This window comes from Trachurus trachurus (assembly GCF_905171665.1).
Source record: "Trachurus trachurus genome assembly, chromosome: 6".
Classification (NCBI taxonomy): domain Eukaryota; kingdom Metazoa; phylum Chordata; class Actinopteri; order Carangiformes; family Carangidae; genus Trachurus; species Trachurus trachurus.
In genome coordinates this window covers 1291620-1305203 of record NC_139897.1, presented here as the reverse complement: position 1 = coordinate 1305203, position 13584 = coordinate 1291620, and the positions used below count along the sequence as shown (strand labels likewise).

Below are 13584 nucleotides of genomic sequence, written 5' to 3'. Positions count from 1 at the left end.
GCCCTCAGCAGAGGGCCTCCGACCCCATACTCTCGGAGCACCTCCCACAGGATGCCACGTGGGACACGGTCGAAAGCCTTCTCCAAGTCCACAAAACACATGTGGACTGGTTGGGCAAACTCCCATGCAGCCTCGAGCACCCTGCGGAGGGTGTAGAGCTGGTCCAGCGTTCCACGGCCAGGGCGAAAACCGCATTGTTCCTCCTGAATCCGAGGTTCGACTATCGGCCGAATTCTCCTCTCCAGCACCCTGGAATAGACTTTCCCCGGGAAGCTGAGGAGTGTGATCCCCCGGTAGTTGGGACACACCCTCCGGTCCCCCTTTTTGAAGAGAGGGACCACCACCCCGGTCTGCCAGTCCAGAGGCACTGTCCCCGACTGCCACGCGATGCTGCAGAGGCGTGTCAGCCACGACAGCCCCGCAACATCCAGAGACTTGATGTACTCAGGGCGGATCTCATCCACCCCCGGTGCCTTGCCACTGAGGAGCTTCCGGACTACCTCAGTGACTTCAGCTTGGGTGATGAATGAATCAACCTCTGAATCCTCAGCCTCTGCTTCCTCGACGGAAGGCGTTTCAGTGGGATTGAGGAGATCCTCGAAGTATTCCTTCCACCGCCCGACGATATCCCCAGTCGAGGTCAACAGCTCCCCTCCTCCACTGTAAACAGTGTTGGCGGAGCACTGCTTCCCCCTCCTGAGGCGCCGGATGGTTTGCCAGAATTTCCTCGAGGCTGACCGGTAGTCCTCCTCCATGGCCTCCCCGAACTTTTCCCAGACCCGAGTTTTTGCTTCCGTGACCGCCCGGGCTGCAGTCCGCTTGGCCTGCCGGTACCCGTCAGCTGCCTCGGGGGTCCCCCGAGCTAGCCAGGCTCGGTAGGACTCCTTCTTCAGCTTGACGGCATCCCTTACTTCCGGTGTCCACCACCGGGTTCGGGGATTGCCGCCGCGACAAGCGCCGGAGACCTTACGGCCGCAGCTCCGGACGGCCGCGTCAACAATGGAAGTGGAGAACATGGTCCATTCGGACTCAATGTCTCCGGCCTCCCTCGGAATCCGGTCAAAGCTCTCCTGGAGGTGGGAGTTGAAGACCTCCCTGACAGGGGATTCTGCCAGACGTTCCCAGCAGACCCTCACGATACGCTTGGGTCTTCCAGGTCTGACCAGCTTCCTCCCCTGCCAGCGGATCCAACTCACCACCAGGTGGTGATCAGTTGACAGCTCAGCCCCTCTCTTCACCCGAGTGTCCAAGACATACGGCCGGAGGTCAGATGACACGACTACAAAGTCGATCATTGACCTCCGTCCTAGGGTGTCCTGGTGCCACGTGCACTGATGGACACCCTTATGCTCGAACATGGTGTTCGTTATGGACAGACTGTGGCTAGCACAGAAGTCCAATAACAAAACACCGCTCGGGTTCAGATCGGGGAGGCCGTTCCTCCCAATCACACCTCTCCAGGTAACACTGTCGCTGCCCACGTGAGCGTTGAAGTCCCCCAACAGAACGATGGAGTCCCCAGTTGGGGCACTTTCCAGCACCCCTCCCAGGGCCTCCAGGAAGGCCGGGTACTCTGCACTGCCGTTCGGCCCGTAGGCCGAAACGACAGTGAGAGACCTATCCCCGACCCGAAGGCGCAGGGAAGCGACCCTCTCGTTAAGTGGGGAGAACTCCAACACATGGCGGCTGAGCTGGGGAGCTATGAGCAAGCCCACACCAGCTCGCCGCCTCTCGCCATGGGCAACTCCAGAGTGGAAGAGAGTCCAACCTCTCTCAAGGAGTTGGGTTCCAGAGCCCAGGCTGTGCGTGGAGGTGAGCCCGACTATCTCTAGTCGATACCTCTCAGCCTCCCGCACAAGCTCAGGCTCTTTCCCCCCCAGCGAGGTGACATTCCATGTCCCTAAAGCCAGAGTCGTCGTCCGGGGATTGGGTCGCCGGGGCCCCCGCCCACGGCTGCCACCCAAATCACACGGCACCTTCCCCTTATGAACCCTCCCGCGGGTGGTGGGCCTACGGGAGGGCGGGCCCACGTCGCTCGTTCGGGCTGCGCCCGGCCGGGTCCCGTGGGCCAAGACCCGGCCACCAGACGCTCGCCTGCGAGCCCCGACCCCAGGCCTGGCTCCAGGGTGGGGCCCCGGTAACGCCAGTCCGGGCAACGTACACTTCCTTGCTGTATTCTTCTTCAATATTTATTATATTATTGTTTATTTTATGGTGATTGGTTGTTGTTGTCATTTTGTTTCCTTTGTTTTGTATGTTTTATAGCAAGAATGTTGCTCAGTGACAGATTACTTGGAAAATTGGATATTGAGTGAGGGGCAGGCAATATAAGATGTATCTTCTCCCTGCTCCCTTCCAACCAATGGAAGAAATGTTGTGATGATATTGTCAAATTGTGAAATTGCCTTGGTTGGAATAAATAAAAAGAAAGAAAGAAAGAAAGAATATTTTATATTGTTTAATTATTTAGTTAGTTTAGTTAATTAAAGAAGAAGTAAGTGATATATTTGTGTTAATATAAGTCTTAAATAGTTATATCTTCCGACAGCAATCACTTAAATAGAGTGTTTGGACCGAAACACGGGTCTGTCAGTCCCTCTGCTCTGCTCTGAGCCGAGGAGAAAACATTTATCGTATCCTACAGTTTTTATCCAATGAGGAGAGAGAACGGCATGCAGGGCTGTGTGTGCAGCCAAGGGACGCCGTGAATGTGGTGACGTAGGGACGAGGAGGACCGTTATGGTGCGTTCAAGGCAACTCGTAACTCGTGTTTTTCCGACCTGTGAAGTCATACCAGTTCGATCTGGTACGAGTTCACGGGTCAGAAGTTACGAGTGGCCGTTATAGTGACTTTCACCGGTAAAAACAGGTCGGAAAAACACGAGTGGGTTGCCTGGAACGCTACAAAGTCGTAAGTTGTGACTTGAAGCTGTAATTTACGGTTTCAAAAGCCTGCCTGGAACGCAGCATTAGCCAAAACGACCGGATCGCTTACTTCTGCTTTAATATTGTGACTCTTTTTAGGTGATGTCATGGTAACAGACTGGTTTGGGACCAGCATGCACTTTGGGAGGCTTTGATCTATTTGTTCCTTTGTTTGCTGCTTGTTTGGAAAATGAAAAAATGAATAAAACACAGTGGCTTCATTTTGGATATTGAATTATTTTGCCTGCATAAACTACAAACAAACCCATAGTGCATCAGTGGCACAGTCACTACAAATACATCACCTTATAGTCCATCCACTAAACCATGACTTCAAACTGTTATAAATGTTATTGAAAGTCTATATGAATATTTCTTGATATGATTCGTTCAGGCCCTCGTCCTACCTCCTGTTCGTGATCAATCAGTATTTCAGACAGTTACAGTGAGGAGACACAAACTCACTCACATCAAAGTTAATCAGATAAAGCACTGACAGTACCACGAGTGTCCTGACTAAGGGCTGAGTGTGCTGCTGCTGACGACTGTCAAATAGTGTTTTAGCTATCAGGTCATAATTAAATGTCTTTAATTCAAAATGGCTGCTGGAGACAGACTTCCAGACTGGGAGGGTTAGGAGAACTATCTGTTCCTGCTGTGAGCACATGATCCTGCCTATATAAATGTCACACTGAGGACTGACTCTTGCAATATGATCAGGAGAATAATTGCACATTACACATTATTTATTAATATATTCAAATAAAACGTTGATCTGTGGCCAGGTTAACCTCCTCAGAGCCCTGACTCTCATCACACTGTCATGGCAACTATTAATTAATTAATATCAGTAAGTCTTGTTTTATGTTTTGATTGCTTAACGCAAAGGAAAGCAAAAATAAATTTGATGATACACAATGTTACAACAAATGTGCAAAATATCAACTAAAACATTAATGGAATAGAAGCTAAATCCAACAAACACACAGGCACATCCGCACTTTTTAGAATATTTATTGGTCTTGATTTGTCACAGTGATGTTGCGTTTATCGGGGTGTAGATGCAAAATGAGGCTTGATGTTTTCAGGATGTTTCATGCAAAACATCTGTCGAGCTTTATGTTAATTGTTTGTGTGTCTGACTGTGACGCAGGAGCAGCTTTGTCCTGTTCCCTGAGAGAAGCGTCGACTTTTTGTTTGGTCGACATTTAATGACTGAGTTCACACAGCTGAGACTCAGTTACACAGCAGATGTGGAAATGACGAGCCAAGCAAAACAATACCCAACAACACTGACTGACTCACTGCAGCCTGCCATCACTCATCGCTCTGAAACTTTAGATGAATCAGTGCCTGGAGGGAAGAGCACAAACTTCACATCAGCTCCTCCTCTGTGTGTCATCCAGGTGAGAAATGAAGAGCCACAGCTGGACACAGACCCTCAATGGCAGAAGAAACAACACTTAATGCCATGGTTAACCAGGAGATTCACTTTACCACCTGTGAGCAGGGCCGTTGCTAGGAATTCTGGGCCCCCTGAAAGAATACTAAAGTGGGCCCCTGACTTTTCCACTTTTTTTCTTAGACTACGTATGTATTATCATTTTTTATTTAGCCTACTTTGTTTTGATGCTACTGCAGCATTATTATGAGTATTAGTCAGGGTCTTATGCAGAATAATTCAGTCATACAAAGATTACTGGGTTTTTTGGGGGGCCCTACTGGGCGCTGGGCCCCTAGAATTATCATCACCTTTGTGAGCTACTGCAAATTCAGTGTTTTTCATGTTCAAGGAGCTTTTAATCTGTGTCCAGAAGCAGGAGTTCTATACTGAAACCTTGTGTCTCTGCTTGGAGCTCATCCACCACTGGTTTTTAATATTTTACAGCATTTCCAAAAAAAAAAAAGGAGACTGAAAAAATGTTTTTTTTTTTTTTTTTGGGCTTAGAATTAAATTGTCTCCTTCGTTGCTCTTCTACAGACACGGTTTACAGCCTGTGTTCAGAGACAGAGCTGTTCACCACCTGCAGGTTGTTATCGTCATCGTCATCGTCGTCATCATCATCATCATCATCATCATCATCATCATCATCATCATCATCATCATCATCATCACCATGAAATCAAACGTTTGATTAGTTTGATATCCGTGTCCTTGATTCACACACTTAATATTAACATAGTAGCTAGCGTCTCTCTGGATAATTCGTGACCCAAAAACCCTGTTTCCAGCACCGCATCAAATTAACAAGCAAGGTGACACCTTGTACAAAGTGGGCTCCATATAGAAAGAACACATTTAATGAATGACCCCAGCCCGCCCACACATGTACAATAGATTAGCACAGGGAACAATCACATCCCTGGGAGTTTTTAAAACTGACTTTCCGTTTCTGAAACATGTTTTCCTGCCTCCTCATCTTGTTCAGCTTCTAATTATAATGTGTGCAGATGTTCAACAACAGAGGAAGAAGCGGAGCTGCCAGCTTCTGCTCCCACTGCACCGTCTGCACAACATGTTGAGTCTTGGTTTAAGGGTGAGGTGCGTCACTCTTTTCTGTCGCTGCCATACTGAAAGATGCATCATTTCCTCTGATAACAGACAGTAAGAGCAACCATCAGCTGCTCTCTCATCAAACAGACAGTGGAGGACACAGGGTGAAGTTGCTGCTGTCTGTCAGTAGAAACAGAGCCGTCTCAGTTGCAGGTTCTAGTCAAAACAAATCTCATTATACTTCAAATAAGACTCATCACATTAAAAAGCAGCTTGTTTTTAGACACTTTTTACTTCTTTCAAGCATATTTTCACTTGAAATAAGTAGAAAAATCTGATAGTGGGGCAAGTTTTTCTTCCTTATTACAAGCACAAAAAACTTGCTTTCACTGGCAGATTTTTCTACTTATTTCACGTGAAAATTTGTTTGAAACAAGTGAAAATTATCTAAAAACAAGTAAATTTTTAGGTGATGAGTCTTATTTTAAGTGGAAAGAGTTTAGTTTTGACTAGAAATTAGACATTTTGACAAGAAATAAGACAAATATTCTTGGAAAGATTTTGAGTTTTTGCAGTGTAATCATGTGTTATCGGTTAATCTGATGATTGTTCCTTTGCCATTTAGTCTAAAGAAAATAGAAGCATCCATTAGTTTCCCAGAGCTGCACATGATGTCCTCAGGTCCTTATATAAAAAAAAAACAATCAAATATTCACCATACAATAACAAAACAAGTCTCACATATTCTTACATGAAACATTCAGTATTTGGACCTAAAGATCATTTACAGAAGTGAGTCCAATCCACTATTTCTAGGGATGCACGATAACTCGATAAACTTCCTGCCTCTCATAATCGATGCCAGGATACAATTTTTAATAGTTTATATACACACACCTTTGGTTAAGATGTAGTGAGTAAAGATGAATTTAACATAATAGCTCTGCAAAGTCAAAGCAATGTTGGCTCATTATAATTGTCTCTAGTGATGTCATTATCAGACTTGTGTATTTTGGCCGATAATTATCAGCCAATATAATATCTGGACGATAATTTTCTGTACCAGTATCGTGCATCCCTAACTATTACCCCAAGTTTATGTTTTCTCTATTTTGAATAAAATTAAAATCAAAGACAGATTCTCTTTAGTCTCCTGTCAGAACAGCATCAAATTCAGTGATATGTTTTATATCAAAGTGATTACCGATTCATTCCTGATGATCAGCTTCTACTTTTAAGTTCTAAAAGCAATGATCAAAAACATTGATTTAATTTCTGTTGATCCCATTTGATCATAGCCAGTCGACCACTTGTCAAAGTCTTTGGAATGAGTGAGTTTGTTTCCCACAAATGTTCATCAATGTGGGAAAATAAACCTTCAGATGTACAAAATGAAAGCTCTCCATAACTGAAACAAAGTTATCACCTCTGACCTCACTCCCCCCACCCCCACGCATCAGGGAGAATAACATAACACCCCCTCACCTCATCTCACCTCTACTACTTAGAAAGAAGCAAAGAGAAGCACAACAAATAGAAACGAGTTAGCGAGACATGACACACTGGGGGAGGGAGGGGGTGGTTTGTAAAATGTCTTTACAACACTGGACAAGCACAAAGACACACAAAGACACACAGTCCATATTAGGGGAAATGGTTTAATTTGGAGACAGAGGCAAAGAAACACACCACACATGAACAAACATTGACCAAAAAAGAACACAGAGTCTTTCGGCTACACACTCCGCTATGGGAAAAAACAGAAAACTCTACACAGGTAAAAAGCAAGGCTCAAACTAAACAGATAGTTAACTCTTTAACTAAGACAATTATCCACACAAGTTGCTGAAATCCTGATGACCATTAAACTATGTGGACAGCACAAATACTAACATGAAACTTACCACGACTTAGAGGATCCCAACCCCCCCGAAACTGAAACCGATTAACGAAGTGAGGAACATGTAGAGATCCAAGTAAAATCAAAATCAGGCATCTTTTAGAGACAAGAAAAAAAAATAATAATAACAAAAAAATTGCTTGACACCACCAAGAGGCCAAACTCAAGACCTGGTCAAGGCGAGGCCACATTGAGAGGCCAGACAATTTTTTTTCCAATATAGATTTTTTTTCTTTAATTTCCAATATAAAAAGCTTCACTGGTACAAAATACATATGAACAACCAGTTGTAGAAATTGGAAAGCCTGTGTATGTCATTTTTTTTCCTTTTCAAATCCCACCCAGTTTCAAAAAAAAAAAAAAGATATCGACTGAACAGAAGAAAAAAAAAAAAAAAAAAAACTACTGTATGTTTAATACAGATCACATCAAGATGCACCCACTTTGGCTTTCATCAAGACAAGACAAAACATCTATTAAATTATTGGTGGAACATGAACAGAGTCCTACCGATTATCAGACAAGAAAATAACACAAGATTTTTTTTCTCTCTCTTCTTTTGGATCAGGATAATATCTATAGAGATGCAAAGCTACCACACTGTCAAAAAATAGCACTTCAGAATATGAAAACAACAGAAGAAAGAAAGTGATTGTTAGAGCTTGAACGGGATTTGTGATGGAAGCCCCTGAAGTGAGTCAAGTTCTTGTTGGGACCGCTGTGGACTGTACATTGTGCTTTTTTTTTTTTTTTTTAGTTTTTTTTTCTCTTTTTCTTTTTTTATTCATTCACAGTAACACTTCAACATACACCGCATACCGCCACAGTCCTGCAATCATCTCAGTGTTCGACACACAATTTATTTTTTATCACTTTTAAGATCTTATGAACATGGCTCCCCAAGTCCTCTTGTTCGTTTCTTGAGTTTTAGCTCGTTTTGGACTTTTATTGAACTCAAATATTGCCTCGCACATAAAGATCACCGATTTTTTTCGTATCGCAAAGTGTTACAATACATGTGTTCACACTCACTAAGAAAGAGGTTTAACCTTCAAATGTATAGGGAAGTTTATTGTTTATCTACAAGTTTTAACCAACTGTTCAAATTGAGCACATCACAATACACATAACTCCAATAACCAATAAGTCAACACACAGAGCGGGGGGAGGAGAGGGGGACATGAGCAGGTGACAAGAGCTTTCATGACACTGGCATAAATAGACAAAAAAGGCGAACTGCAGCAATCTCTAAACCAAGGCCTAATAAGGATGTGTAGGCAGTTTCTAGACGTATATATGGCACTTTGAATATTGTATTGCATTTGGATAGAAAAAACACACTGTAAAAAGCACATGCCCATATTAAAAAGTGAAATCAGTGGTACCTTGAAAATTTTGGGATTATAATCACACACAACATTCTGCAAAAGTGATTAGCTCCCACAATTGTGCTTAACGTTTCCTTACAAAACTACACTTTCCTCCAGCACTGTTTCAAATTTGGTACCTCTCTTTTACTTTTTTTGTCTTTTTTGGAATATTTATGTATTTTGAGAAAAGAAAAGAATCCAAACCAAAAAAAAAAAAGGTCAAATGGTGACAATTGTGCATTTGTGTCGTAATCCTGTGTGAGTGTCTACTTTCACACACAAAAAAAACCCTGAGTTGACAACTCTTTAGCGCCATCAGGTACGCAGTTTTTGGGGAACCCTTCTTTGGGGGGAGGGGGGTGAAGTGGTTGTTATATTTACCAGGGTCGTATCGACAACTTGTAGTACAACAGACAAAATACCACCCCGATAAAAAAAAGTGTAAACTTTGTGCTGAAAAAATGGAATGTATTTGTAAACCAACACTATTGTGGTGGACTTGGTATTAATGTGCCGTGCATCGTGTCCGACTGAAACATGATACTGGAAGTCACTTAAAAGAACAATCAGCAAAACACAAAAATAAAAAGCAAGTGTGTGTATATGTGTGTCCAGAAAACGTGCAGAGACCCACAGGTCGTGTGTTCTGTCCGAGTGATCTCTTCTTCAGGGGCTCCCACTTTTTGCAATCACAGAAAGTGTTTGTGTGTGTGTGTCTGTGTGTGCACATGTGTGTGTCTGTGTGTAAAGAAAAGTAGGTAATATTACAGGAAAGAGTGTTGCGTGAATTCAAAAAACATCGAGTTTGACACATGGGCACTTTAACGACAAAATAAAACAGAACAACATTGTCTGGCATCTGTATGATAGACAGACATTGTAAATCATCATCTTTCAACATGAGGCATCCAAACTAAACCAAAGTGAAACATCCATTAATTAAATCATTAATGAGAAATTCACAGAAAGTCAACAAGACGTACCGTGGAAACACTAAAACTTCTCTTTAACGCAGGAGGAAAAAAAGAAAGAAAGAAAATTGCCTACATACTCAAATGTGACCCTTTAAAAAAAAAAAAAAGCACTTTTCCCTAGAAGTTGAAATTACAATTAATGCAGAGGAATTTTTGACTGAAAGTGTTTTTAATCTGCTAGAAATGACCCTCAAATGGTCACGCTGATCAAAGTGATTTTAGTCCTCTTTAAAAATGTAATACACTGAGACCCCCCGCCCCCCCGACACAGATGACATTACAACATAATCTACAAAAAACCCATCGTTTTGCCTGGGTTCTGTTAGTTAAACTTCTATAGATTCAATGGTATAAAATATAGGTAATCTAAGTGTGCATTTAAACCACAGATTGTCTATTTGTGAATCAGTTCTAAAAAAGTTGACTCATGTAGGTAGTCATTTCTCTAACAGAGCAAATGTACCTTTTATTGTGCCATCAATAGTTCAAAAAAAGGTAAATACACTGGATAATTTTGTAAATGAAAACAAAATATATTTTTAAATAGCCTTGGTGTAAATCTTCACACTGCCCGCAAAATGTAGAGATCATTACAGAGCACTGAGGGGGTTTACTGGTCAGACTTTCAAAAGTGTTGGAAAGTGGTCTGAAGCATTTTTTTTTTTTTTAAGAAGCCAACATATTGCTAATGGCACCAAATAGCACAGCTGTGTGCCAATCCCTGTATTCAACTTTCAAGTGAACTTTACTGAGAGAGGTAAAAAGAAAGCAACATAAAAAACAAAAAAAGCTAAATTAAAAATAAGAAATCCCACAGGTTTTTTTTAAAACATTCTCAAAAAACAAAAAAAGGTCTCTTAAATGAATTCAACGTAGGTAAGTTTTCACATTGATTTTCTTGACCTCTCTCCCACCTGTCACATTTCTATACAGAAAGAACAAAAACAAAAATTAATATACATGCAGAAAAATCAGGTTGAGCTAAGGTCAAGGGTCAGTGGGTGGCCAGGTATTGGTCAGGCGAGCTTAGAGAGACATCACAGACAATGGTGGGATGATGAGGCCAGGAGTTTGGCTTGGCTTTCAACATCATGAAGACATGCTAGGCTAATGATGAGCAAACAGGCATGGAGATTTGTTCTAAAAAAGGAACAAAAACACGAAAGGAAGAGAGAGAGGAGACAAAGAGGAGAGAAGAGAAAGTTAGGGGCACAGCACAAGAATCGTTTAGCCATGAGGCACAAAAACCAACAAAAACAATGCCAATCACCACATAGAGTAAAGACAGTGCGGTAAACATCTCCCCCCCTCCCCGTCTCTCCCGACACACAAAAACAATGCACAGATTTAAGGAAGTGACACCACCAGGACACATGGGCAGAGACTCCAACATGCACAAACTGTATACTTGGCACCCAAAGAGATCCATCTAGAGCCAGTCCCTTTGTAGGAGACTTGGAGGATGGATGGAATGACTTGGAAGAGGTTGTTAATAGAGAAAGAGAGGTAGCCTAGCTCGACATGGCTTAGATAATGATACGAGAGAGGGGGGAGAAAAGAGTGAGACACAAATAGGGGGGGGACGAAGATTGAAAAATTTAGAGTGCAAAGGGTTGTTTTCACATCAAGAATGACACAAACGAGACAGACTACACGGAAAAAGCCAAACACAAGTTGAAGCTCGGGGCTCGGGGGTCTACGTGGTCTGGCTTCAGCCCTTCAACACAACGACTGATCCTTAGTCAACCTGTCTAACTTGACCTGAAGGCAATGAAATGGCATGGAAACACACCTGATGCTCTCCACTAAATACAGTGACACGAAATACCTCCAGCGAACACTGACTCCAGTGATAGTCATAAATAATCATATACATTAAAATATTTAATCCGACTCAAATTACATGAGAAAAACCGCAGGAATGAAATACAGTGAAAAGTGGAACGATCATCGCAACCATCTTTTTAGGAAAAGGGTAAGTCTCCCTCCTGTGGTGGGCTCCTTTCCCCCTGCCCCACTGAGTCTCTGCTGTGGTGACCTTGGCTGGAGGGTGAACTTACCCTAGCAGTGCTAGCATTAGAGCTGGGAGGGGGGAGGCCCCGGGGCTAGGATCAGTAGGGTTTGCTGTCGTTCTTGGAACGCTTCAGCTGAACCTTCAGCCTCTTCATCCCAATCTGGAAACCGTTCATGGCCTGGATGGCAGCTTGTGCAGACACAGGATTGTCATAGCTGACGAACCCTGGCAACAAGGTGGAGGACATACGTTAACATGCATGTAAAGAGCAACACTGAGACTCAACATGGAGTCAACCCAATATTTTAAAGAAAATCGCAACTCTAATACAAGGTATATATATGAAATGACAGTTTAATGAAGTCTGGATAACTACCAGAGTGTGTGTGTAGTCCCTGAAATTGCAAAAAGCTCTGTAGCCTGGGGTCAGACCACTGATGGCCTCAACTGACACTGAACTAAAAATTGGGTTTTTAGTCAAGACACCAACATCATTTTCTGTTGTATAATTTATGTGACAGTGTGCCAAACTCAAGGAGACGAGGAGTTTCTGGTCTGTGCAAGTGTCACAACACAACAAGCTCAATGATAAGACAACAGCTCAAGTGATGCCTGGTTATGTCATTCATCAAGTAAAAATACCCAAGATACAGTTGTTACAGTTTTTCATGTGTCATGTGAGGATTGGCCAGTTTTCTCTGATTTGTTCAGATCAGTTGAAATGTTGCACTGAATTTAAAATAAATTAATTGAAAAAAATACTGCTACATTAAAACAGTATGAAATCTTTGATAAATCCCTGGGCATTGTAAAGACTCCAGGATAAGACAGTATTTCTGTTTTTGTGATACATAAGACTTGAGCCCCTCTCAGTGAAAGTATGAAACCAATTAATGTTGTAAAAAGACATTTTGTTTGTTTTCAAACCTGTCATTAAAGGTAATTTCTCATGCTCCGTTTGAGTCATTTCAATCTAAGCAACTTCTCCACATGGATTAGATCATAATTATATGCTCATTGTTACTTCACTGTGCAGACAGATGTATGCACAGAGTTTTACAGTAGGAGACTGTTTTCAACTGAAGGGGGAAAGTTTCTCAGGTTTGTTCTGCTCAACAAACTGTTTGTCATAAAGTCTTGATTTTTTAAACGTAGAAAATGTGATTTCAAAACCATTAAACCCATGACTTTACCCTGTTTATTGGAAAAATCAAAGCAAAGCTTGTACTACATCAATACTGTCTCAGCACTATTCAAAATGGACGACCATAAAATCCAGACATATGTAGTGGTACTGTGACAACATAATGTAACAATAGCCATGTTTCCATCCAAAGTGATTCGAATTACTGGGAAATGCACATTAAAAGAAATTCGAACCGTGTGTGTTTCCATCTACGGACGATGTTGTTGTCTTGTGAGTGAACTGCAAACACGGGAGCAGATGGGGTGAAAGTGCGCTACGTCACACTTAATTCGCATACAGCTGTTTCCATCCCATTCGAATCAACCAAAACCCGGCCATAGCGAGCGTATTTCAGTTTGTGCGAATCAGGGGATTTTAATTTCGAATCACGGCGTTTCCATCATCATTTTCCGATGCGATACATCTCGATGCGCATCTAAACAGCTGATGGAAACGCACCTAATGTAATTCTGCAAACACTGTAGTAGGCTGGTGAGGTGTATCAGTCGTAACAAATGAGCACTCAGAGCCAACACACTTACCAAAGCACTTGCTCAGATTGGTCTGTTTGTCAATGAAGACTTTGGCAGAGACCACGTTTCCAAAAGGCATGAACATCTGCAGAAGATCTTGATCCCCGAACTCCTGCGGCAGGTGGTAGATGAACAGGTTGGCGCCCTCTGGCCCTACTACATTTGGTAAGAAAACACCAGATACTCAA

The 13584-nt window shown here is 42.5% G+C and overlaps 1 protein-coding gene across 9 annotated transcripts in view; it reads right to left on the bottom strand.

Annotated features, from left to right (window-relative positions):
- Window positions 1-7057: 7057 nt before the first annotated feature.
- Window positions 7058-13584, bottom strand: part of LOC310987664 (CUGBP Elav-like family member 2) — a 28799-nt gene continuing 22272 nt past the window's right edge. For 7 of the 9 annotated variants that reach the window (XM_083974024.1, XM_083974026.1, XM_083974028.1 and 4 more), the window contains exons 12-14: window positions 13406-13552; window positions 11724-11902; window positions 7058-10803 (exon numbers count right to left, since the gene is read on the bottom strand). In XM_083974024.1, coding sequence (XP_083830150.1) covers window positions 11775-11902; window positions 13406-13552 — 275 coding nt within the window. In that variant the 3' untranslated portion in view covers window positions 7058-10803; window positions 11724-11774. The remainder of the gene's footprint in view (window positions 10804-11723; window positions 11903-13405; window positions 13553-13584) is intronic. The other 2 variants (XM_083974025.1, XM_083974027.1) reach the window with 1 other exon arrangement.